Source organism: Diachasmimorpha longicaudata, chromosome 9 (genome assembly GCF_034640455.1).
Source record: "Diachasmimorpha longicaudata isolate KC_UGA_2023 chromosome 9, iyDiaLong2, whole genome shotgun sequence".
Classification (NCBI taxonomy): Eukaryota; Metazoa; Arthropoda; class Insecta; order Hymenoptera; family Braconidae; genus Diachasmimorpha; species Diachasmimorpha longicaudata.
In genome coordinates this window covers 7,927,212-7,952,733 of record NC_087233.1, presented here as the reverse complement: position 1 = coordinate 7,952,733, position 25,522 = coordinate 7,927,212, and the positions used below count along the sequence as shown (strand labels likewise).

The following is a 25,522-nucleotide window of genomic DNA, read 5'->3' as shown; positions in this document are numbered from 1 at the left end:
AATTGGGCGTCATCACCAAGCCGCCAACAAGCACGGACACGTACGGCTGCCCCGCCCTCACCGCACCATCCCTTTGCCTCCCAAGTCTGTCGAGATGATCCCCATTTCTCAACTGTCCATTTAGCATTTTATTATTTTTAAAAATGTCATTGAATGCACACACTTTCCTGGGCCAATCCATTTACACCCAATGTACCAGTCTTTTTTAGCAATATTTCACTATTCATTTAATAAATTAGGCGTCATCACTATGCCGCCAACAAACACGAACACGTACGGCTGCCCCCCCTCGCCGCACCATCCCTTCGTCACACAGCTCTGTGGAGACGCTACTCGTTTTTCACTCCATTTACCATTTTATTATTTTACTAAATCCCACTCAATGCACAATATACCAGTCTTTTTAGCAACAATTTGGCCAGTTATTTAACAAATTAGGCCTCATCACCAACGAGCCACGCCCAAGCGTCCTCATGCTCACTTCCCACAAATCCCTTCACTATTTACTATTAAACTTTCAAAAACAATATTCACTATATTAATTACACGCCCCGAAACTATTTCCATTTAATTAAAGACTTTAATAATCTAAACTCCACATTTTATTAAATAAATTAGGCAAAATACGCAAAACACCAGCACAGACATACGGTACAGCCGCCATCTCCGAGCATACTGACGCCACGTAGCCCAGTCAGGCCTGTGCGCGCGCGCCCGCCTAGCAACAGTAGCTGCGCAAGGGAGCTGCGCATGAAACTCACTAGCGCTTTCCCCACCCTTCGCATGGCTAGGGACTTTTTCCTTGGCGGATAATTTGAAATTACGTTACTGTCTTATTCGATTCAATAGAGTCAATGAATACATTTAATGAGAATCATGAGCCGGTAACTTTCTTGTGGCATTTAACTCTTCCTAAACCCGGCTTCCATGTCGCATCAACTTCACTCTAGTGGGCATCCGTAACACATCACCATCGGGACTTTTGACTCTCTTCCAACTGACTGTCATGTCATGGAACCCTTCTCCAAACAACCCTCGGACTTCATGACCTTTTACCCTCCCTCGAGTCATTCTTACGGCATTTACTTCTCCCCCAAATAAGTCTTTTGACGGTTAATTGCTGCAACGACATTTATTTAATATCTCTTCGACTAAAGTGTTGATTTTCTCTCTCCCCCCCCCCCCCCGCCCCTAATTCTAGTTGAAATGCTTGCTCCCTTGACCGTCCATTAGCAAGAGATAATTACAGGTAAAAAAATATATGGAGTTGAAACACAATTTTAAAAAATCATTTACGGTAGACTAATGGTACCGATATTAGTAGCACCCTCCCTCGCAAAGCGCCAAAAATTTAAATCAAATCTCGATATGATTACATTGGCCGATTCACCGACACATCGACCATCGCAATATCGATTAAAAAAATATCGAACATCGCCGCCTGAGAAATGTAGAAAATTGGTTGTGGAACTAGGGCAGACGTGGACGAGAATGCGGAGGTGCCCCTGAAAACGAACTAAGTGGAGGGGATGCATGCACACAGGAGCAGAATTGAGCGGTCTGATGAGATGGGTTAAATTCTACACCCCCAGTACGTGCAGTCGCTGCGATGGAGTATCGCGAAATGAACATTGTAACGGCTGAAGAGACTACTGAATTATTGTCGAGGCAAGATGACCAGGATGAAAGTTATTTCGTTGATTATGCGATACAAAAGGAGTTTATCAATCGAAATAGAATATCCACCAGTCGAAGATTGTTGAGTCAAGCCGCTTGTACTGACAACAATTTGGCAAATAGTAATGTGCAAGCATCCAATAAGGTGATTCCATATATATTACTCACTTTTGTAAATAAGTATTGTTCTTAGAAGCGTTGGAGGAGAGGAGAAATGAGATAAATCAATTTGTGGGTCACATTTTCATAACTGTCTGAACAATTTTCTTTTTTTTCTGAGCTTTTTCCTATGAAATATATTCAATTGTAAATTATTATGAAAAAAATTGTAGCTCCGGAATTATTCACTCAAGTCTAAAATACGTTCAGTACAAAATCGAATAATTTCTATTTATCTATTGCACTAATAAAAATATATCAATGATTCCACAGCAAAAAATTTTAACAATTTCGTAAATCTATTGATTCATCTCTATCATATTATATAGAAACAATCCAGCAATATGTTTCCTTCATCAATTTCTTTATAAACTACATTTGTCGACATTCATTAAAAAATTTATAGTCTGTAGATAAAATTAGTCTCCTTCCATTGAATTTGTCTCAACACATAACAGATAATTATTCTAATCATGTTTTTACACATGGACTTTTATCCAGGACTTTCCGGTAATTAGTTTTATCCACACTTCAGGACCTAACTGGCCGCCGTCGCGTAAGCGCGAAGAGGCGCGTGCACTTGAGAATTTACGTAAACGCGTTGAACAATCTAAACTATGCAAGGTCAATCAAACAACGGATACCAGTGACAATCCCACAACATCAAATGCTCAAAATCATAGAGAATCCTTCCAGCAACTTGACAATCGGCCAAATTTATTGAAAAAGGTCAGTTATCAGTACCAAAAAATCGTCCTAAATCTACCACAAATATGCAAATTTGGAAAGCGCAAAATGCACTTGAAACTTCGTAGACTATTCTTCCATGGATCATAACGATAAAGTCTACAAAGTCTCTTAGTTAAATTTATTATGTTACTCACAATTAACGAGTATTGTATCTTAATCTTGTCCATAGCAATCGATGGAAGACACATAGATATCATTAAAAAAATATTAACTAGAATAGAAGAATAAAAATACTATTAAGAATATCCTTTCAGATATTGAGTCACAAGACAATGAGCATATCCCACGACATCACTGATTTGCAAACAGACTGGAGAGACAGTGAATTTATCACAGAATGTTTGTGCTGGCATAACGTATACCGACAACGGCACAATGCACCGACACTGACAATGTCACCCCAGGTAAATGTTTAACATCAACCAATAACATGTTGCATTCCTTTGGCAATGGATTCACATAACAGTTTATAAACTAGGATAAATGCAAAGGAATGAGATAAAATCGGGCTCCAGTTTACTGCCACATGAAGTTCGGACAAACCATGTTTACGTAGTTGAAAAGGCATAAGTAAGGCATAATACATAATACTGTTAAGCCACTTTGACACTACAATGAAGTAAAAATTGAATTCTCATGTTCACGTACAGATAACTGAACAAAAAAATCATTTTCTTTTATGCTATACATATGTGATACTGAAGAACAAACTTAATGAATTTATTTTCTTATTTTAAAAGTTACATACTTCAATAATTTTTGGCCCCTCTAGTTGTGTGAATACGCTCAAACATGGGCGAATCATCTAGCCCATACCAATACCTTCTACTACAGAAATGATCGTGAAATTGGACAAAATCTATACTGTCGTCCGGGGGGTGCTGTGCCTGGCGAAGTAAATGGTCAAGAAGTCGCCTCCTACTGGTATTCAGCAGTAAAACAGTACGATTTCTTCAAAGAACCAGACGTGCTACATACCAACGTCAATGCTGGTAAACGTTATTCTTGTTTGTATTGAATATTTCAATTTAAAAGCTGCAGAAAGTTTCAATAATTAGTACCAAAAATAAATTACACTTCTCAATTTACTAAATTCACTGACTCTCTTCGCCTTCAATCTAGTAATATAATTATCAAGGGAAAAAAAAGGCAAACGACTGTCAACTTTTTCCGTAGAATGTGCCAAAAAATTAATAACACTCCCCAATACCGGCGTTCACGGAGACTATCTTCTTCCTACATTTATTTATTTAAAAAAATGAAAAATTCAATAAAAGCAAAAAAAAAAAACTGTACGAACGACATATTGTTCCTCTACATAAAATTACAAAATTTCTCTCCGTAGGACACTTCACCCAAGTAATATGGGCCAGCAGTCAGCTATTCGGAGTTGGTAAAGCCCGCAGTAGGAGTGGAAAGATAATTGTCGTTGCCAATTACCAGCCCATTGGCAATGTATCTGGACAATTTCAAAGGAACGTCTTACCACCCCTACCCGACTGTGGCAATCTACCTTTGCCACCGCCACCACGTGTCAGAGAGTGCGAGGAGGCCAATTTGTCGGATTTGTCAACCAGCAGCAGTAGCTCCATCAGTACCCAATAATACAGACGGGGCAACTGTTTTGTCAATTTTTGCACTTCGTGGAGTGGAGGCCGAAGCTGATTTCTAAGGGAATTGAATTATTCTTTTAAAAAATTCAGACAAATAGAAAGCAGAATACGGTGAGGAATACCGCAGGAGTTTTCAAAAAACTTTCATCGAATTGAAAGAACGTATTTTCTCTTTTCAATTTCTTTCAGTCGTGTGGAAAAAATTCACAAGAATTCCTATAGAATTGTGATTTTGTCGAAAAATTTTGCCGTAAACCTAAACTTAAACCTACATTCAATATTCCTCTTGCACTTTGCCTGCTGTTCCATTTAGCCCCATCATTAAGTTTACTCGGCGTTACATTCAGCCACGCCATTCTATTTTACTCCATTTCGAGTGTGACTCAACTTCTTCTATGTATTACGATGAAAAAAGCAATTTCGTTTTTGCCACAATTTTTGTTTTTTTTATTAATAACAATTCGATAAAACTATAACACTTTCATAATAAAAAAATTTCGCTGTGTTTTATCAGGTGATGAGAAAATCGATGATATTAACAAAGATGTCGAACTGTAGGCGAAACTACAATCAGTTCAACAGACAGGCACATGTGCCGCTGTACATGCTCAGCTCGCTTTAGCGAATAAATTTTACTTTTAAAATGGCTCAGCTCAGGATAATTCCAAAAATATGAACTATCAAGTATTGAGGAGACCGAAGTGGCCGAAATAAATTATGCGCTTTTCGTTTCAATTCCATTTTTTTTATAGATTTTTCCAATGCTTTCTAATAATATATTTCGAATATAGAAATCAATAGATAATCTGCGGAAATTTTGGGTCAAATAGAACTTAAATAAAAGTTGTATAGTTTAATTAAAAGAAAAAAAAAAAGAAAAAATAACCACATGACTTGGATATCCTTGAAGACAGAAAGGAGATAGTGAAATGAATTCATAAACTGATCGCAGCAAAATATCTCAACTAGATTTTAGGCTCAAAAATATAATTTCTAATTTTTAGAAAACCAATAATATTGCCAAACCCGATTCGAATGACTATCCTAAATATCCGTACGATAAACAACTTTTCAATTGTTAAGAATTCAAAAAATATTTTTTTTTTATGTCACGGAACTGTCACGGAATTTAGCTAGTGTTCCATCATTTTTATTTCAACCGTCACACAATATTTACTGAATGGTTCTTTGCGTTCGTAGCAAATTTAGTTGCAAGAAGCGGTGCCTCTATTTTTTAAGAATAATCCGTAATTAAAGGCTAAGCTTAGCGTAAGTGTTGATTTTCTAAATTACCAATAGTTACATGGCGAAAAAAAGTTCATTAAGAATTGCCACAGAAATCGGACAAATTACGTGTCAAAATGCAAATGAATTAAAATTCATAAAAAAAAATCCTCAAATTGCATTCTGCTGTTGATAAATATTTCAATTTCTTTTGTAATAATTCACCACTGATTTCGTAATTTTTACTGCATATATTTCTCTCCGTGGATGCAATGACGAAGAGCTTCCATTTCCTCTCATAAAAGCTCTGTTATACATTCACAAATTATGATTGACGTAAATTATCGACTAAGGGAGAAGTGGCCTATGCATTAAAAAAAAAGTAGTAACCCCCTCGACATAATTATATCAAATGAAAGTTGATAAAAATGAAAGCAAGGTTGTATGTGGGCAAAAATAATAAATATTTACTGTTGAATTTTAAATATTCGCTTGAACGAACTTTGCGGGAGTTCAACGGCTATATTTTGAAAAACATATTGAGCATTTAGCCTCTTGGTTGTAGGCTAGGCCATCATTTGATATTGTATTTTATATGTTGATTTTTTCAAAAGAAGGACGAGAGTATATATATATATATATATAATATATCCATTGATTAGAGCCTATACAGCTAATGAAAATAAGTTGATAGTGAAATGCTCATGAGCCTTACGTTAATTAATCTTAATTATATATTGTTGACATGTTGCTGTGGGTAGATCTAGATGAGCTTTAATTATTTGTTAATTATTTTAATGGATTTAATAATTAATTAATCGTAGTTTGATCTTGCACCTTTTGTAATGGAAAATATTGTTTCGACGTGCGTCATATGAAACAATTTAATAAATAAATAAATACGTGAGATCGTGGGAAAAATCAAGTGGGAATTATTAACAAATAAAAATATATAAATTTTGGTCTTTCCACTCAAGTTCATTCGTAAAAATAATTTCCAAAAATTTTTGAAAACCGTTGGAGATGTTTTTTTATTAAATTTATTCATATAGAACGTCGATTTTAATGATTTTTCATGATAAATAGGAAATAGCTTATCATACCTACATTTGGATGATACAATCGCATAAAGTTGTTGCTTGAAGCCTCAGTCTTCCGTACGCTAATGAATTTTTTACATTATAAATCTAAACAAAATTATGTAGGGAATGTCGCATTATGGGAATAGTGTCCAGTGTTAAGTTGTTAAATGTTGAAAGTTAATCGGAAGGAGAAGCTCAATATTAGTTGAAATAAATAAATTGATTGAAAATAAGCGCTGTTGAATTTCGTTATTTCTTTTTTTTCGGTTTCGAGTTACTACTGTCTGTTGTCTCATGGATGTTAGGTCTTTAGTCTCCCCTTATGTGGATCGTGTAACAGTTTCCTGGAAAAGTTGTAAGTCGATATTAGTCCTTGAATGCCGTCTGTTGATGTCCGACAAAATTCCAAGAACCAATGCGGAGCGTTGAAGATGATTTTTTTTTTAATACTAGCGCAGCTGCAACCACAGCTTTGATGCGGTAACCTTCAATTTCAAAGCGATTCTATATTCTACATGAAATTGCTGGTGTGAATTTCCCAAAAATTCTTCTAAGGGTCATGACACGTTTTCACTTTGTTCGGTGTATGCGCAATAGTAAATAGAAAAATCTAACTGCTTTACCAGCTCCCGGTAAATGCCAATGCTAATCGACATCAGCTAATTTAACATATGGATACAAAGAAGATAGACTTGTTTGTATACACAGGTTAGGACAGTCCAGTCAATTTTCAAATTGATTGACATACGAAGAGGAAATGGCTAAACGTTATGACATTTCCGAGTTTTCTCACGCCTGTTGGAAGGATGTTTTTGAGAAAATTCCAGGGGCTGCTGTCTACATCGATCACGCAGCTGCTGAGTGTTTGCATTGGTTCAAAGGAGATAGAGCTTACTTGCAATTAATCGAAGCCGGAGCACATTCCGTGCACGAGATCGCAATTTTTACTTTTCAGGTACAAAACACTACCTTTCTTTTTCTCAGTCTCAGCGTGAAATTACTTCATTAATTGTCTTTTAAGTACGTCAAAGTCCAGAACACCAAGAAAGCGGTGATTATTATTACATCATCGGACCCAGCATTCTACGAACGAACGCTTCACACAATCATTGAAAAAAATACATTCGAAAACTGTGTAATAGTTTGTGCAGTTCATAGCACAGTTTTTAATTGTGATGGAGAAGAACATTACGAGAATTTGAGGGAAAAAGTCTTGGAATGGATGAAGGAGAGTATCCCATTTGCTGTACGTTACAATTTTTATCTTTGAAGTAAAACGTATGAAATAAGATCTATTGATTTTTTTTTTTAAATACTTTTATTAAAAAACTCTTCAAATTTTCCCTTTTTTTGTCGATACAAATATTTAATGGTACTATTTTCGGAAAATCAATCAATATAATTACATTTTCTCATTTTATTTATTTCATTGATATCTTTTTTAATCAACGATTCAACAATTGATTATTTATTTAGTTTATCTGTGTTTCATTAACATTTTCCGATTTTTTTTCTTTGATTTCTTTCCATAAAAACAAAGTAGAAAAAAAACACTCTGGATTTGTTTTTTTACTTGATAAGGAACATTTCCTGCTGTTGTAAAATTCGTTAAATTGTTAATTCGTAATATTCCAAAGGAAATCTCAGTAGAGATTTTATTCAGACCAATCGTCACAGCCCCAATAAGTAAAAACGTCTTCGTAACTCCACCCATGGAGAGGCTGATGCCCCCAATGGATAGAAAAAGAACAGAGGAACATGAGTCCAGTGTCAACTATTTCGTGAGCTCAATCCATAGCATTTTCACACACTTTGACCTCAAAGAGGACATTTACGCTATGGGGGAGTTCAGTGAATACGTTGCTGGGAAGTTGCTTGCTTTGCCTGCAGCCGTTGCCAGAAGAAAAGTAATTCAATTTCTATTTCTGATGGACTGACGATTTCTTTAATATTTTCTTATGTTCATAATTTTTTGTTAATAGATACTGATTGGACAGGCTGGTGTGAGTCTAATTCTCATTGACAGAACTTTAGATCTATGTACAGCCACTAAAAATACAACGGATTCCGTTCTGTCGAGAATATTATGCACTCTTCCTCACCTCACGCATCACAATAATGATGTTGCTGTGAACATGGCTCCATTGTGCCCAAGTTCAGAGGTAATAATTTCATTAATTGATCAAAAATATTACATTAAAATAATGAAATTGAAAAAAAAATCTTTCTAAGGAATTTTTCTACTTAACATTAATATTTTCCATAGTGTATCGACGAGAACTGTAAATTTCAATTCAATTCCTATTTCAAATTGATTTTTTTGTCATTTTTCTTAAATTGCTGGTCCATAAAAAAACAGACGTTCTGCACAATGGGAAAATCATTTTAAAGAATTTTTCAAATGATTTTTAGGAGAGCCCTCAATCAATGGCCGTATCAGGCTGTCTAGCAACTTCAGATAACCACCAGTTCAACCTCCTGATATCCAAAACACTGAAGGACGTGCTGTTAACTCTCAACAAGTGGCTAATCGAGATGCTCTCCAAGGAACTGCAGAGCCCCAAGGCCAAAATGTCGACACGAGTTAGTGCTCATAGTCTCGAAAAATTAATCCACAAAATTCGGGACAATGAGAGTCCAAAACTTCTAGCTAATTACAGCAAGAAACTTCAGATTATTCTGGCTGTTGTACAGTCATTGAAGTCTGAAAAAACTTCCCAATTGGATCTTCTCATCAGTTTGGAAAAACTAATTCTTCAGAATTTGGCTGTTAGTCGCGAATCTACAAGTGTTTTATCGCAGGTAGGGTCCATACACATTTTTTTATGTTTTCAATAACAATTTGTCGAACCATTCCTATTAGTTTTTTGCGTCAATTTCTGTTTTTAACTGTTGACAGAAAAAGAACCAATAACAATAATCACTTTTACATTCACATTCCCCCAGATAAGCAATATAATCAAAAATCGAATATCCAAAGGACTAGATATGGAAAATCTTCTGGTCCTCCTTATCCATATCTACGCAATGGCAGGAATGGAAATTCATTTTTCACCTCAAGAAGAGGATCAGCTGCGGGCAGCCTTGGCAGAGGCTATTTTTGAGGACATACAGAAATGCAGCGAGATGGGAATCACCCATGAAGTGTCAGTCTACCACCAGACGCTTCTCCTCCTGGGAGTAACTGATGAAGCTGCAGCGAGGGAATTCTCGAGGAAGATAACCGAACAAATATTGGATATGCTATATTTGATAGCCTCTCAAAGACGAGACCTGCAGGATTATGGGTCCATCATTGTGAAACCGAGCCCCCAGGAAATGGCACAGTGTGTGGGAGTTGTCGAGAAACTTTTAAGGGATATCATTCACCCATCAAAGCCAGTGATTGCAGATTTGAAAATGAAAACTTCGTCGTTTATTTCTGCTGGATTCAAGTAATTACTATAATTTTACTATAATAATTTTTGGTTTCTTTTATTTCATCACCTGGGTTTTTTCATGGCTCTTCAATGGAGAGGCTTTACTTGTAAATTTAATCATTTTTAGTAGAAATTTTCTTAGTAAAATTTAGATTTCATTTATTTAATTCTTTCATAGTTTATTGACAAAAGGACGAGTTCAGCATCACCCAGCGGACAATCCCTGGATAATTCTTTACGTGTTGGGGGGAGTGACAGCAGAAGAAGCGAGAATAGTCGAACAATTGTCATCACAAAATGACATCAATGTTCCTCGAATAACTCTCGCTGGTTGTAGATTGCTAACGCCAATGGACATCGCTGACAAAATATTGTTATCAAATCTTAATATTTAAATAAATGCTACATGGAAATTTCTTTCAAAGCCACTGAATTCCGTCATCAGTAATTCTAAAACGCATATTTTCCTGTTCACGAGACGTTTCAACCCTACAATTAAATTCCCTATTTTCAATCTCCAAAATAATCCTGTGATTGATGCTCTCAACAATCGGTTCAGTAGTGCAATTGATCCTCTCTCGAACAGTGAATCCAGTTTCACATGATTTTGTGTAAATAAGAGAGACGTTTGCCTGAAGCGTATGCTTCTGGACGATTTTAAGTAGTCCTTTCACGTAATGTTCCAACGAACAAAGACCGTTTCGTTCCCTGTGGACCCAGTAAAACGACGAGATGCTGTCCATCATCATGAGACTGACAGCACCATTTCTCAAGAGGATCAAATCTAACGAGTGCAGCGATACCATTAATTGGGAGTAATTGTAACAGTTGATGATTGTCAAATTGGAGAGGGAATCACGAATCATCTCATCAGCTTCATCGTCAGATTTCCCCCAATTATTCTTCAAGATACCGGACATCAGCGTGAAGAGTTTAATCATGAGGAAGTGATGGTCGGTATTGAAAAGAAGGATTTTTACACCTAGGCCCCCAACTGCGGGGGGAAGGAGGCACTTTGTCATGAGTTGGGACAGGAGGAGAGTTTTCGAAGTTGATGTATCACCACATATTTCAACTGTCTGTTTGGACAAGAGACCGTTGGGAAAGAGTTTAGTTTCGATGTTCAAGAAACGAGGCTTTGAGGCCAGTCGTGCTAAAAATCCAAAGCCTGATTCTGCTGTCCTCTGTGTTTCCATTGTTTTTGCTCATCTGAAAATTGAAAATTATAATATTTTCCATTTTTAATTTTTACTAAAAATGAAAAAAAAAAAAGAAAACCCTATCAATAAAGGTAAAAATGGAAAACTACGTCTCGATATGGAAGTAACCCTCACCTGATCATTCTTCATTCATCGAAGAAAAACTCCTCGAAATCCCACAGGAACCGAATTATCATTATTCAATATAATTTTTCCAAAACCTCATTATGGTTTCAACGGCACTTTTTGACCTTCACAACATGCGATTCGATGAGTCGAACTGTCGATTTAAAGCGTACACAAACATACCTACGGCGATTAGTTGCATTGGGAAAAAAAAATCACCTAACCTAAAATAGAAAATGGTTGTCTATCTATTGGGGGTGTAGCTGTGACTGTTCTAAGTATCAAAACTAAGAGAAGTGCACTTTAATAGTCAATAATACGCATTACGAGTACACTAGCAAGGAGTAACGATACGATTTATCTTGGTATGTAGTACAATATTTTACGTATCAATATCTTTTGGATTATCCTGCGCTCATTTATAACTCTCAACAGATCGTTGTAATCAAACTTTACACAAGTGACGTTTTGCCTGTGTTCTTAATAGTCCCAATGCCATTATCACTTGAATTCTGTTAACAATTGAATCAAAATGGGCACGCATGGACGGTAAAAAGGGGACATTATGGAATATTCGGGACTCTTTTTCTCTTTCGCATTTTGTGGTGAACTTTATTTGCTGGAAATTGAAGGCTGTGACGATTTTATGGTACCATTATCCGTCACTTCCTTTGTCACGAGAAAGAGAGAGAGAGAGAAATTGTCAGCTTTTTCATTTTATTTTCTCGGAATTTTATGCTAATTTTATGATGAAACATTTTTTATCAGCTTGTTGCATACCAGAAACTCAACTTTCTCTTCATTTTCTTCTTACAGAACATAACAAAGATTGATTAGTTGGGCTCACAAAATATCAGTACTGTGGTATGTTGTAATAATTATTATATTGTTTTCGTTATTTTATTATAATTCATTTAGTGGTGAATGTGTGGACGAAGATAATTGGAAGTGATTGTACTGTGAGTGTCTTACAGAAATAATTAGAATTCAAGGAGGATATCGATATTTTCGTGAGAAATTTATGGTGGGATTTATTGGGTCGTAAAATGTATAGATCATTTGGTATATAGTTTACAATTTTCTTCCTGAAACTTACCTCTTTTAGGAGGATCCTGATTTAGAAATAACAAGAGTTGCACAATTTCGTCTTTATCTTCAATATTTTCCGAACCGATGATGTGATTACAATGAATCTGGTTGCATTAAAAAAATAAGATAAGGATTAAAATATTTGAATTTTGAGTAAGACATTCGATTTCACTCAACCAACCCTGAGATAATGACCAGCGATCTTCCTAAATTGATCAATTTCACAATCTAATGTTTTTTTGTAAAATTGGTTTTCCACCCAATCTCCCCAACTAATGCTTGTCTTTTTATTTACAGCAAACCCCCTCCCCCCAATGTGAGCTCTCACCCCTTTACCTCAGTAAATGCTCACTAAATCGACAAAACTCCCGAAATGTCGTCTGTAAACAGCGTGGACTCGTTAGGAACGTTTCAATGGGACATGTTGGAGTTGGCAGGTCACCTCCGCCAGGAGCGTTTATTTGTCCACTCTGAGCAGCAAACCCTGCAGCTTCTGAATGAGAAGGTACTCTCACTCTCCTCAGTTCTAGCTCAACAGGCTTGGATAACCGATCAGCAACGAGTGAACCTGAACCACTTGATAGTGGCTCGACCAGACAGCAGTCCAGCCACCTGTTGCCAGCGTTCAAACGCCTTGGAGAATTCCCACTTCGTCGATGGGTTCAAACACTTGAAATACCAGTCCTGTCTTACCTACGGCGAGTTCCTCAGCACCCTGAGAAAATCACCAAAGCTTCTGGCCACCTGTCTGGTGGAAGGTGATAAGCTTATGCCCGAGGGCATGCAGAACATCATCCAGTCCTTATCAGCAGGTCTCTACGGTAGTTGTCTCCTCCCCGAGGACAAACTCTTCGTCCTGAAGCTCCTAAGGCACTTGATGCTCCTGCAGATTGTCCCCTCGGACAATCCCAGAAGACTCCTTCGTCATGGCACCTGCGCATTCTCAAGATTCTACTCAGTATTTCACGAAAGCCTCTTTTCAGCAAAGCTCTTCCTCACAGCAGCCCTCCACGGCCCTATCACCCAGCTCCTCATGGAGGACGAGATGTTCTTGGACATCGACCCAGACAAGGCTCCCATACGGTTTCCACCAGTGGAGAGAATGAAGAAATTCGGTAAAGAAGGAACACCTGAGTATCAGTCACGTCTCCAACGCTATCGCCTGTGGACGATCAACTCCCTCGTGAGAATCACCTCGAGATTTATCATCAGCATCCGTGAGAATATGCACTGCTTTCCTACAAGCGTCTGCTGGCTGGTGCGCCAGATGGCAGGGCTCCTCAGCAAAAATGGAAATGTGGATCAGAAGGAGGTACACGCCATGTGCACGGATCTGGTCTTCACATACTTTGTCTGTCCAGCGATTGTCAATCCAGAACCCTACGGCATCACGGACACACCGATCAGCTACATAGCTAGGTTCAACCTAATGCAGATAGGGCAGATTCTGCAAATGTTGTCTCTCATGAAGTACCAGACAATCGACTCCAAAGTCATCGATTTATACAAGAAATTCGAGAAGGATGCGATATCGTCGATTATTGATTCAATGCTCGAGGGGACCAGCGATGATCTCCACGAGGAGCCTTCAATCATCGACAATACCAAGCTCCAAGGATTGACTAGGTCGGCTGCTCTGTTCACAGAGGGTGAACTCAATTCTTTGATTCAGTTCGTCCAGGCTATTAATGGGCGGACTGAGGAGTCTGGGGATGATGGGAGCTCCTGTCGAAAAGAACTCGAGGAGATGATGTCGCACCTACTTCCGGGAATTGTGTCTACCAACAAGACGGCCAACATGTCTCCGGAGACAACTTGTAAGCGAGGGGGACTGTTGGGGAAGGTATCTAGGGGTCGAGGTGGGCGGTTATTGTCAGGAGGCTCTTCAGGAGTTCCAGATGGGGCTGAGGACACCAACGGCGCCTCAGGCCCAGAAGAAGATTTTCCTGATAAATCTCAGGATGTTCTGGTGATCCCTTTTGGTCCAGTCGTTGGTGAATCTGTGGGATTGCTGAGCGAGCAGAAGATCCTTTGTATGGGGATTCCGAATAGCCTGGAATCAGAAACTGTTCGATTGACTTCCAATCTTCGAAATGGAAGCGAGAGACGAGAGTGTACCTCAGACCGAAATGAAACTCAAGAAAAGAGAACTAGATTTTCACTGTCCCATGATGAAGTCCTCTTCGAGGGATCAATAGGCAATACCTCTGACAATCTCGAGGCCGTCTCAGAAGCAGCCTCCAATCACTCAGTGGCATCGTCGCTGGAGCTGGAGACGGAAGACCAGAATGACAATCTCTCAGACATGGTGTCAGCTAATGTATCAGGTAGAGGCACCCCAAACATATCAGGAAGGGACACCCCATCATCCCAGATAACTGAGGGAGATGCAAGACCCCTGGATCTTGCACGTCCCACAATCTCCACCAAGCAGTCACGTTCAGAAATAGACGACAAGTTCTGTAAATTTGAGATTAAAAAACTTATTGAAGGAGACGAGACGATTTCTCTGGTGTCCGACACTTGGTCGACTGACGTTTTAGCATCGGATTCTGAAATGGTGGAGCAACAGGAGCGGTTTCCCTTCCCTGCACCACCAGCTGTTGAGGTGCCACAGATGCTGCCAGTACCTCCAGGCCTTCTTGACGTCAGTGAAACAGCGTCTGAAGCCTGGAGTACAGATGTCCTTGCCAGTGATTCTGAAAGACTGACTGAAGTCGATACCGATGATACAGCGAGTGTAGCACGGTCTGATGATACTGCCAGGTCTGAGGTAGAGGTGGAGAGCCGAGCGGAGCCAGAAGGGGGCGAAGAGCAATTAGACACCAGTGGATTTCAAATTGACGGAGCTGGACCCCTCTTCAGACCCATTCGAGAGGATCCCATTGGCAGAGCTGCTCCAGTCCAGGGGAATGTTACTGGTCGTGGAGGGACTCGATCTGACTATCGTCGTAGTACAATGGAGTATGTAGATAACAATGCCAACAACATCAGCAACCTCGAGTATGGAAAATCTGTGAATGATGATGGACTGGCGGGACTGATTGAAAAGCTCCACATTGATGGCAAGGGAGGTGGGGAACCTCAGAGCAGTGGTAAACCTCTTCTTCTAAATGGTGACACCAAGCATGAGGATCCTGAACTTGTTGTCAGACTCAGCACAGCGAGCCTCGCTTCCAGCAGCTCTGGCTCGGCCTCCAGCTCAGATAAATCGAAGAACATAACCTCAACTCCTGAAATACTAGTACCTCGTATGGTTCACGTGCCTGATGGCAATCCTGATGTGGTCAATGGAGTCAAGCCCAGCATATCCACAGGAGCCATTCCAAAGAGCATAAGCTTTGACATGACTGCTGCCAGGGGGGATAAGGAGCTGCTGGACGACGATCAGAAGAACAAACGTAGCTTCTTCAGCAAGTTCAAGATGTCATTGAGGAGTAGAAGAGGAAAGTCCTCGAGAGGGGATGAGCTGACTCGGTGTTACGACGAGACAGACGGCGATGTGGGAAGGCACAGACTCAGAAGGATCATGTCTGAGGACACTTCTGCAAGTAATATCGCCAATGGCGACAGCTCGGAGGATATTCTTGCCAAGTACAGGAGGAAACCGAGTGCAACGAGTGATACAGCCTCTGTAGAGAGCAGCCAGTCCAGGACGAAAGAGGCTGAGGACGAGAGGCTTCTCATCGATGTCAATAATGTCGAGTTGTCTTTCGCATTTGCTGATGCTAAACGCAAGCTCAGAATGGTCCTGAGCACTGCTGATCTACAGCACATACCCTGGAGTGTCTCCTCGGGGAGGAACCCCTGGGTGCAGAAAGAGAATGAACTTGTGGCGTTCCTACAGCTGCAGCTAGCTGAGGCTATTAATCTTCAGAACAGAGCATTAATCGCCCATTTGCACGAGACACTCAGGTGTGTCAGGCTGTTCAATGACGAGGGCTGCAGGAAATTGTTTAATTCCCTGAAGGAGGACTATCAAAAACGATCTCCTTACATTGCCTACCTGATTAGGTGCAGGCAGGGACTACTGTCCACTCTAGCACATCTGGAAAGACTTGGGGAGAGGGTCAAGTGCGACAGAGATGCTATCAATAGTCATCTTGTTGCTGTTTGCGTAAGGGTCTTCCTCGAGAAACGAGAGCACCAGGTGCTCAAGTTCTGCGATGAATTTCAGAAGCTCAAGGTCGCTGATGAGAAGCAGGATCTTGTTGATCATTTTCTGGGGAAAATGAATTCGGCGATGGAGTGCGAACCAGTCTGGCAGGCTGCCAGTGATGTGCAGCTGGAAATGGCCAAGGTCGTCGTCGAGAGAACACTCATGGCCAGGGTTTATCATAATGCACTCTATCCTAATGGCGATGGGGATGTCTATAGGGATCAACTCTTTCAGGATCATATTAAGAAGCTTGCCAAGGTCGTCACACCCAATCACAAGGATCTCAGGATCCCCAAAATCTATCATTATGAGTGCCCATGGCCGTGGGCACAGGCGGAACTCGCTGTGATTTCCGCTTACAAGACGCCCAGAGATAAATTACAATGCGTCTTCAGGTGCGCCACGACTATCATGAATCTCCTCTCCATGGCCTCTGAGAGGGGCATTCCTGCTGCTGATGATCTCATTCCTGTTCTGGTTTACATCATCATAAAGGTATGTATGGGCGATTTTCACTAAAAGATTTTTTTACATACGAGGAATGGAAATGATTAGGAGTGAATAGGACAGGTGTGTAAAAATTTCAAATTTCGAATAATTTACAGCAAAGGTCGTTCTTTCCTAAAATCAAATGAAAAATCAGACTCTAAAGACTGGGCAAATTTCATTATTTTTTATATCTATTATTTTGTCGATTCCTTTTTCCCTATAGATAATTCACTATCTTTATCCTTCCAGGCAAATCCCCCTTCGCTTCTGTCGACAGTACAATACGTTGACAGTTTCTATGGAAACCGTCTCGAGGGTGAGGAGCAATACTGGTGGACACAATTCTGCTCTGCCATTGAATTCATTAAGACCATGGATTAATGGTTCTTATCTGTAATTTTTAATTCATGTACAGGATACAATTAGCTGATTTATTTGATTAATCGATATCGAGGTAGTATTCATGGAGTGAGTTAACGTCAGTGCGATTAATTTGACAATATAACTTTGCATGAATGTTTCTCCATCATCATATTTTTCGACTCTGTGCATTAATTTACTCTCAGTAGGGGGAGATATAGGACATTTTTAATTATGGACTCGATTATATGACTTTTTAAGCACTTCAGAGATGGAATCTACGTGCGGCCTTAGGTTTGACCACGAGTGCAGTATACAGGATTATAAATTATGATTTTGAAGATGAAAATGGCGTTCACGTATGATAAATTCCTGATAGGGTTTTATAAAGGAGAATTCCAATATTTCGTCGCTGGGAGGCTGAACTGAAGAAGCTTTTTTTTTTAACATAATTTGGGGAGATTTTTGTTGACTGAGATCAAGATTTTTACTAAATAGTCCTTAACGAGGTTAAAAATTTCCTAATTTGTGACTTCAGGAGAACTTCTACATGAAATTTCTTCGTAGAATATTTTATTTCATCTCTTATCTTCTAAAAACCCTCCTTTAAATTTTCCTACGAGAATAAATTTTTTTATGAGAAAAATTCTTCAGAGAAAATTATTTGAATTTATCGCAGAATTTTTTTTATAAAAATGGAACTCTTTGTAGACAATTTGGGCGGTGGTGGGGGGGGGGGGGGCAGGTGGGTTGTTTGCGGTAATTGCCAGGCGATATAATATATAATTCCAAAAACCAACAAGAACGTTTCTTTTCTTTTCAGTGTTTTTTCCACACAAAAAAATATAATAATTTTTTGAGCCACAGTGGAATTTGTGTAAGCTCTTCTATTGAGAGAATTTACGCGGATAATGCCCATGAATTCTCTGTGGAATCTCCACAAAATTTTCTGCAGATTGACGTGCAGAGCAATAAAGGAAGGATCAAATAACTCTTTAATGAACTTATCAAATGAAATATTAAATGAACTAATCCACGTGCTATTGGACAGCTGCCAATCGACCACTGAAAGCCGCTTTCGATTAATTTTGGTTACGCACATCCGAGAGTTTGAGATTTTTACGATTACCAAAATAAAGAGTAAAAGGGGATGAAAATACTCTCCATTGTTATAACTACTACGAATATTCGCATAATGACATTATCGAAAAATATTTTGCAATATGAAGTATAGTAAATACGTATACATATATATTTTTTTAGTCAACAAAAACTGCAATATCTTTGAAATATCATATATTGTAGAATATGCACAACAAATCAAGGGATAAGCACAACAAAGTACTCGAGGGATGTAACATTCGGGGTAGGGGTAGTATCTTTCTTTCATACTATTGTCAGTTATTCAGCTGCGCTGTGACGTTTGGCACAATGTTGAAGAGAAAAAATACGAACTTTACTAGATGATTCTCCTGAGTCTATTATTTTTTTCCTGTTGATTTTCTTCGTCGATATAATCTTTTTCGAAAGTATACTACAATATTAAAATTTCAACTAACACCACAACATATGAACATGTCCCTCGCATTGAAGGACATTAAATAACTAAAACGAGAACATCGAAAAACTGTTAATAATTGTAAAATAAAAATTATTATCGTCTTATTATTTGAAATGTGACGGAGGTATTTAGGTATTCCCTTGAGAAAATTTCTAGCGATGATACTTGAATGGGACAGGGAAGCATTGGAGGTGGTGAATGTGTCTTTTAGTGTACGTTCTCGAGCAGTATTTATAGAGTAATATGGGAGGATAAACGATATTCACATCTGGCTGGAATTGACATGGATGGAGAAAGGTGATAGAAATTCCCAGCCCATCCATTAGCCAATCAATAAATTGTGTAAAAAATCTGGCAATTAATTATAAAAAAATCATTTTAACAGATGATTAAAAAATAACAATAATGAAAATTTAATAAAATTACTTTTATCGAATTATTTTAATAATTTGTGTATAAAAAATATTCTTTTACAATTGCTGTCGATTTTCCATGGATTTTACCACAGAATTTTCATTTAAAAAATACTAAAGAAATGCAGTAATGGGATTGAAAATATTTCTGTGAAATAAGTCTCACAATTTTTCTTCATCATCAATAATTATAAACAATTTTAGAGACCTATTAGATTTTTCGATTGACGGAGAGAGTAATAAATTTTGGAAAAATTTCTATTTACTTTTTTCATACGCGAAAAATTGTCCGAGAAAGAGGGATAGGAGTCCGCTGTTAGACTAGGTAATATTAATCCCCAAAAGTTTTTAGCAAGTCATATATTTATGTAACACATAGTATTTTTGCTATAGGAGTATTGCATAGATGATCATTAAATCCTGTAAGACAATTAAACTGCGTGCCCCTTATACTATTATTGTGTTTTCATTCAGAAAGAAAATTATGGAAATAAATTATCCAACTGATAAAATTTTGTCATTTGATGAATTTGGTGGAGAAAATGTTTTTTTTTCTTGTAGATCATATTTGACATAATTGGAATAGTTGAATTTTGATAAATCAATATTTTATTTTTCTACTAGATACTTTAGTCCCTCATCTACTGCTTCTGTAAGTGGAAAAATGTTGCTCAAGTCGAAAATAAATGAAACAACATGAGATGTATTTAGTTTATTCTTTTATTGAACTTTATATAATATTTTTTCCAATGGAAATATGCTCAATCGAATGTCCTAATAAGTTAAATTAATCTTTCTCTTCAAGAAAAATATTGAGTGACCAAATTGAGAAAAAATTAAGTCAATGAGTTTTTTAAATAAATTTCTCTTGAAGTAAACAGATATTTAGGAACAAATAATGTTTAAAAATGACATAGAAGCTTTCATCAATTCGTATATTTGTCACATTTCGGTGAATTTAAATTTGTCCCGCACCTTCGGAGAATTTACTCAACAGATGGCGGTTTCCGTGTCCGGCTGATGGAGGATAGATCTTTTCCGGTCGCATTGTTCACCGATTAAGATGGGTAGGTGGATTTCCCTGCAAATATTACTAATTTTTTGGACTATTTTGTCCAAATTTTTTATTAAAAGTTGAAAAAATGAATTGCTAGCACTTGTGAAGGCTCTTAAAGTGATATATACTAGTAGCATTCGGTATTTGTGGATACTTTGAGGTTGTACATCGTGAAAATGTGGTTAGAGTGGTTTTTCCACCCGTGTTTGTGACACGGTGAATTTGTCAAATAAAAGTTCAACTCCAAAAGCTTCACGAAAATTATTCCACATTTCCACTGATAATAGTTATAGCATTTAAGAGTCGATTCATTTTCGACTTGCAATTTGTATCGATAATTTATTTGCTTCGGCTCTGCTTGTGATAACTGATTATGGATTTGGGTTTGTAGGTAAACCGCGTGGTCTCCGCACTGCAAGAAAGCACGTCAATCACAGACGTGATCAGCGCTGGAATGATAAAGACTACAAAAAGGCCCACCTGGGAACTCGTTGGAAGGCCAATCCCTTTGGAGGTGCTTCCCACGCAAAGGGAATCGTTTTGGAAAAAGTGTAAGTAAATTAAACGAAAAATAAAACAACAAACAAATTTGAGGTTAGGGCATTCTCGAAAAATTATTTGAGCAGAAAAATGGATTTTTTTTTAACTTGTCAAAATATATTTGATTAAAGATATTTTTAAATATTATCCTTCACAATTAATAATAATAATAATAATAATTCCTTTAAATGAATAATTGAATATATAATCAATAGTTTCTGCTAAGCAAATATTTCCAAACTACAAACATAAAATGAAAATGCAGAATCCATCGAAAGTCTGTTTTACTTAATGGAATTCTCTTCCCACAGTGGTGTAGAAGCCAAACAGCCCAACTCTGCCATTCGTAAGTGCGTCAGGGTACAGTTGATAAAAAATGGCAAGAAAATCACTGCATTCGTACCTCGTGACGGTTGCTTGAACAACATCGAGGAGAACGACGAAGTTTTGGTGGCTGGATTCGGTCGTAAAGGTCACGCCGTTGGTGACATCCCCGGGGTACGTTTCAAGGTCGTCAAAGTTGCCAACGTATCACTACTCGCACTGTACAAGGAGAAAAAGGAGCGTCCTAGGTCATAAGGCATTTAATTCAATATGATGTATTTTTCACTGGGGGGTTACCAATAATCATCTTGAAAATACATTGAACTTTTGTTTTATTCCATAACCATTATCCTTACAGTATTTTACGTATAAAAAATAATATGAAATCAGTCACAAAAGATAATATAGGAGAGGTAAATAGGCACGACAAAATTTGATAGAAATACTGTTCACATAATTTATTCTTTTGGTATTTTTCGTATGCATTAATTCAGCTTAAATTTTCCAAGTTGTAAAACTCTATTTTTTTTGTCATCGTTTAGATTATGAAAGAAAAAACGTAAAAAAGGTCCTACAATATCTTCTATCCTTTAAAAATTGATAGACGATTCACTTTAATTGTCTAGAAACTTCTTATAATGTTTCTCATTAGTGGAAAATAACTGCATTTTTTTCATCGCTATTTTGAAGATATTTCTATAAGCTTTAAAATGAATTTTTCGTTTTTTTAAATCACATCATTTAATCAGCGCGATATCGGAGAGTGAAAATTTATTTTGTTTCACCAAAAAATAAGGCAACATTTTGAAGATAAGAATCTGAAGATTTAATTATCATTCCGATCAATGGCCTTCTGTAACTCTTCCAAACCAACGACTGTGTCCTGAAATATTTGATCCAAGGGATACGTCCCCACGTCCAAACCTGTGGGAATAACTGCTGTGAAAATTCCATTCTTGTTTTGAAGAGTCTGAAAACCATAAAATTGTTAATTTATAGAGAATAACTGAATGTGTTATGAGTATAAATTATGAACATGACTACCTCATTCAATGTTGAGAAATTATTGTGAATGGTCTCTATGTAATTATCCATCAACTCAGTTGATTTTTTCGTCGATTCTTCAGCGACTTTAGTCCACTTATCAATATCTTGGAAAGCAGCGCAAAACTTTTCGACTGTTTCAGCAGATACCAAGAGTGCTTCCTCGTCTGATTGCTCTGCCCTTGCCTTCACAACGTCCTGGACATCATCTTTGTGCTACAGGAAGAGAAAAATATATTCTTAAAGAGAAAATTAAAAACATATACATAACATTATCCTATCAATGCGGTTCTTACGTCGGTTGAAACAAAAAACGAGTGGGGCTTTTCCTTGATGCTCTCACTTAACTTCTTCATGTACCGTTTAGCTTCATTGTACCCGAATTTAGTCGTCAACTTGCAGGTCGTCGGAATCAAATTAATTTCCGTATTCAGATATCTATCCAGGATGTTCTCAGCGCTGTCAGGAATCACCTTCTTCTCGCCATTAACCCCGAGGACATTCATGATGAATCTTGTGAGCCTGATGAGGGTATCCAACTGATCCTTTATTGGACATTGGCCCTGAGGAATTTTATCAAATATATTCATCCTTCGAGAAATATGAAAAGTTTTGTTGGGTACTAACCAGAAGAGCTGCTTTGTTATCACAGATGCCGAGCTGTACATACCACTTGACTAGTGACTCTTAAAAGAAAATGTGGAAAAAAATTACTTGGACCGTTGGATTTATGATGTAGGATATTTAGCAATGGTCTCATAAATAATAAATGAATCAGTAAACAACTGACCATTGTCGGCTTTAGGCTCATCAGCTGTTGAACTGATAGCCCTCAAGCTTTGAACCAGCAGCCATTGCAGTAATTTATTCCTGTCATTCTGTGCCAAGAGCGTGTTCTCAAGATCTCCATATTCAATATTTGTTACGCCGGGATATCTCACCTTTACGAGGGCCTCATAAAGCCCATTTATCACTCCATTGATGTTGGCCACTGTTAAAAAATCAAGTAAAAACACTGATAAACAGAGCAAGGTTACTCCTTCTCTTCCAAAATAACAATAACGAAATTAATAATAACATACTTATGGAGTTGAAATAATAAAAATGGTGTAGAAAAAGAAAACTAAACAAAAAAATGATCAATTACTGGGATGACAATGTAAATAATGATGTTGTGGCTGTTTATTATGTACCGGCTAACGGTGAGCAGTTGCAGCTGCTTTTTGTAAATGAAAGAGAGAACATCACATGAGCTGCGGTCCCAGTGGGCAGAAACGAGAAGCTCTTTTGGCGCATGCACAGCTCATCGAGGAGAAATGAATTTACGTCACTCTAAACCCAGAGAATTCCTGCTTGGCGGCTAGGACATGGACTGAGAGCTTCTGAGATTAGTCTCACCTCCGCCAGATGACGCAGAAAACTTCGGGCGTTGTGTATGCCCGCACTGCACGGTGTCCACGCTTGACATTACAATAAAAAAAATTCGCAAAAATTCATCCCAAGCAGCTAAATAAATTCCCAACTTCAGATATACAACTTCCACATCCTCAGCTCCTCAAAAAAAATCGTAAATCCCCCACATAAGCCTAAAAATCATCCAATGGGGGGAATTACTGCGTGCCTTAGCGGTCGTATTCGCTCATCAAAGTCATCAGGAAATCACGTGAGAATTCCTCCAACTCGTATCAAGCCAAAAACATAAAAACTCTGCGAATCCAAGTCTCCAGTACTTGACCAAAAGTCTGAGCGAAATTGTAGGTAAAACTTGCCTGCCGCATACCCAAACCATTGTTACATACGATAAAATCGAGAAAGAATCGTCCGGCAACAGGGCAAACCTCTGGTCGTGGAGGTTATCGTGACAACAAGGCGCGCGGTAGGGGGGGCATCCAAAAGAGGGATGACGAAGGGAAACCAGTGATTGGTCGTAGGAGCTATGGCCGCCGACTCGTACCTAACCTATACACAGACCTCCCCCAAAGCCTCGTCACTAACACATATTCCTCTCCTCAGTATCTCTTTGTCTTCTCTCCCGTCTGTGCGCAAATCCTCGCTGGATGGTGGTGGTGGGGATTGTTGAACAGTTAAACGGGGAATTGGTGGCTCGCCAGACGGCGGGAGTGCAACAGAAAGGTTCGGCGCGTTGCCTTGTAAGGCGGACACAAGTGAGTGAATGGTGGAGTGGAATATTAATCCCTCCTTGTGTAGTTATAAACTTTACAACAAAACAAATGAATGCGTGACGAGTGGGTGAGTGGTTTGGACATTAAACGAAAAAATCTATCCAATTACTTCGGCGACGAGGGAACGAACTGTGTCTCCATGTTTACATTGACCGTAGAGAAGGAGAAATTCGCGCGCTTGTGTCCAGTGATTCTGGAGTGAATACGACAGAGGGGAATATCGTAAAGTGGTAAAAAGTCGTGAGCTGGAAGGGGAACAGTCGCTCATATGCGACCTTGAAATTACGTATACGTAAAAATATTAGGGAAAAAAATAAAATAACACGACAATCCGTCAAAAGTACACGAGGACACCATTTTATACTTGTGGTTTTATGGTATACGAAAATAACAAACTTGTGAGTATCTATTAATAGTAGTGCACGAGTGAATCTGATTAATCTGACATCAGCGAGGGGGTGTTTGTTGAGTATTTTAATCGAAATATAGATCCGTCGCTTGTGGTGGAGAAAGGGAGAGACGTGCATAACCTCTAAAACGTTAGCGTTACCAGACTCGGCGTTTGGCGTTGGTTTTTTTGCTCGTTAAATAGAAACAATAGTGACGAGAATGAGAATAACGATCTCTATTTTTTCAATGGTTCGTTGACGTTCTAAAAATAATATCGTGATTATCAGAAGAGTGAGGAGTATATTATTGGGTGAGCGGGAGACACAGAATTATTTGTGGAATCGATCAGTTGATGGATGAAAGTGCAAGAATGCTGCAGCACGGAGGTTCTAACGTGGGTTTGATGGGTGGTAATGGTGGCCAGGGTGCCCAGAATGCTGGTGGTTATGGAAGTATGGGACCGGTTGATGGATCGGCATCTCAGGGACCTGAACAGGCTGTTGAGGCGCGTAAACAGGACATCGGTGAAATATTACAACAGATCATGAACATTACTGATCAGAGCCTTGACGAGGCACAAGCCAGGTAATTTCAATATTCCATTTGTACTAACGATTTTATAATTATAAAAAAGTCGCTTATAAAATAATATCGTGTGCGATCA

General features: G+C 38.3%; 7 protein-coding genes across 15 annotated transcripts in view; 5 read left to right on the top strand and 2 right to left on the bottom strand.

Annotated features, from left to right (window-relative positions):
• Positions 1-1,514: 1,514 nt before the first annotated feature.
• On the top strand, positions 1,515-6,710 carry LOC135166244 (uncharacterized). Of its 2 annotated transcripts, XR_010299642.1 has the most exons (6): positions 1,515-1,822; positions 2,338-2,565; positions 2,841-2,990; positions 3,359-3,578; positions 3,932-4,310; positions 4,714-6,710. XR_010299642.1 is itself a non-coding variant. In XM_064128330.1 (5 exons), exons 1-5 carry the CDS (start codon positions 1,610-1,612, stop codon positions 4,189-4,191), a joined length of 1,071 nt encoding a protein of 356 aa, XP_063984400.1. In that variant the 5' UTR covers positions 1,516-1,609; the 3' UTR covers positions 4,192-6,710. The 2 variants fall into 2 exon arrangements, 1 of the variants encoding a protein (XP_063984400.1); XM_064128330.1 differs by having other exon boundaries at positions 1,516-1,822; positions 3,932-6,710.
• Positions 6,711-7,143: 433 nt separating this feature from the next.
• On the top strand, positions 7,144-10,357 carry LOC135166243 (sec1 family domain-containing protein 2-like). Its single transcript, XM_064128329.1, has 7 exons — positions 7,144-7,460; positions 7,527-7,751; positions 8,143-8,412; positions 8,488-8,667; positions 8,918-9,307; positions 9,452-9,939; positions 10,103-10,357. Exons 1-7 carry the CDS (start codon positions 7,263-7,265, stop codon positions 10,317-10,319), a joined length of 1,968 nt encoding a protein of 655 aa, XP_063984399.1. The 5' UTR covers positions 7,144-7,262; the 3' UTR covers positions 10,320-10,357.
• Positions 9,898-11,400, bottom strand: LOC135166245 (DNA repair protein XRCC2-like). Its single transcript, XM_064128331.1, has 2 exons — positions 11,259-11,400; positions 9,898-11,133 (listed from the first exon to the last, which is right to left on the bottom strand). The coding sequence occupies exon 2, from the start codon at positions 11,118-11,120 to the stop codon at positions 10,344-10,346; it is 777 nt and encodes a 258-aa protein (XP_063984401.1). The 5' UTR covers positions 11,121-11,133; positions 11,259-11,400; the 3' UTR covers positions 9,898-10,343.
• A 73-nt stretch (positions 11,401-11,473) lies between these two features.
• Positions 11,474-20,026, top strand: LOC135166242 (GTPase-activating protein and VPS9 domain-containing protein 1). Its single transcript, XM_064128328.1, has 4 exons — positions 11,474-11,614; positions 12,066-12,113; positions 12,636-16,992; positions 17,236-20,026. The coding sequence occupies exons 3-4, from the start codon at positions 12,712-12,714 to the stop codon at positions 17,365-17,367; spliced, it is 4,413 nt and encodes a 1,470-aa protein (XP_063984398.1). The 5' UTR covers positions 11,474-11,614; positions 12,066-12,113; positions 12,636-12,711; the 3' UTR covers positions 17,368-20,026.
• A 260-nt stretch (positions 20,027-20,286) lies between these two features.
• On the top strand, positions 20,287-21,565 carry LOC135165895 (small ribosomal subunit protein uS12). Its single transcript, XM_064127687.1, has 3 exons — positions 20,287-20,387; positions 20,769-20,928; positions 21,229-21,565. Exons 1-3 carry the CDS (start codon positions 20,384-20,386, stop codon positions 21,494-21,496), a joined length of 432 nt encoding a protein of 143 aa, XP_063983757.1. The 5' UTR covers positions 20,287-20,383; the 3' UTR covers positions 21,497-21,565.
• Positions 21,566-21,684: 119 nt separating this feature from the next.
• Positions 21,685-23,751, bottom strand: LOC135165894 (uncharacterized). 3 transcript variants are annotated; one of them, XM_064127686.1, is made up of 7 exons: positions 23,479-23,594; positions 23,368-23,408; positions 23,076-23,276; positions 22,913-22,971; positions 22,582-22,848; positions 22,286-22,501; positions 21,685-22,211 (listed from the first exon to the last, which is right to left on the bottom strand). In XM_064127686.1, coding segments are annotated over exons 2-7 (888 nt in total). In that variant the 5' UTR covers positions 23,369-23,408; positions 23,479-23,594; the 3' UTR covers positions 21,685-22,067. The 3 variants fall into 3 exon arrangements, with proteins under 3 accessions (XP_063983756.1, XP_063983754.1, XP_063983755.1); XM_064127684.1 differs by lacking the exon at positions 23,368-23,408 and having other exon boundaries at positions 23,479-23,751; XM_064127685.1 differs by having other exon boundaries at positions 23,368-23,509.
• Positions 23,752-24,409: 658 nt separating this feature from the next.
• Positions 24,410-25,522, top strand: part of LOC135165893 (homeobox protein extradenticle) — a 29,666-nt gene continuing 28,553 nt past the window's right edge. For 2 of the 6 annotated variants that reach the window (XM_064127679.1, XM_064127681.1), the window contains exon 1: positions 24,411-25,443. In XM_064127679.1, the coding sequence (XP_063983749.1) occupies positions 25,211-25,443 (233 nt within the window). In that variant the 5' untranslated portion in view covers positions 24,411-25,210. Of the gene's footprint in view, positions 25,444-25,522 lie in introns of all 6 variants that reach the window. The other 4 variants (XM_064127677.1, XM_064127680.1, XM_064127678.1 and 1 more) reach the window with 4 other exon arrangements.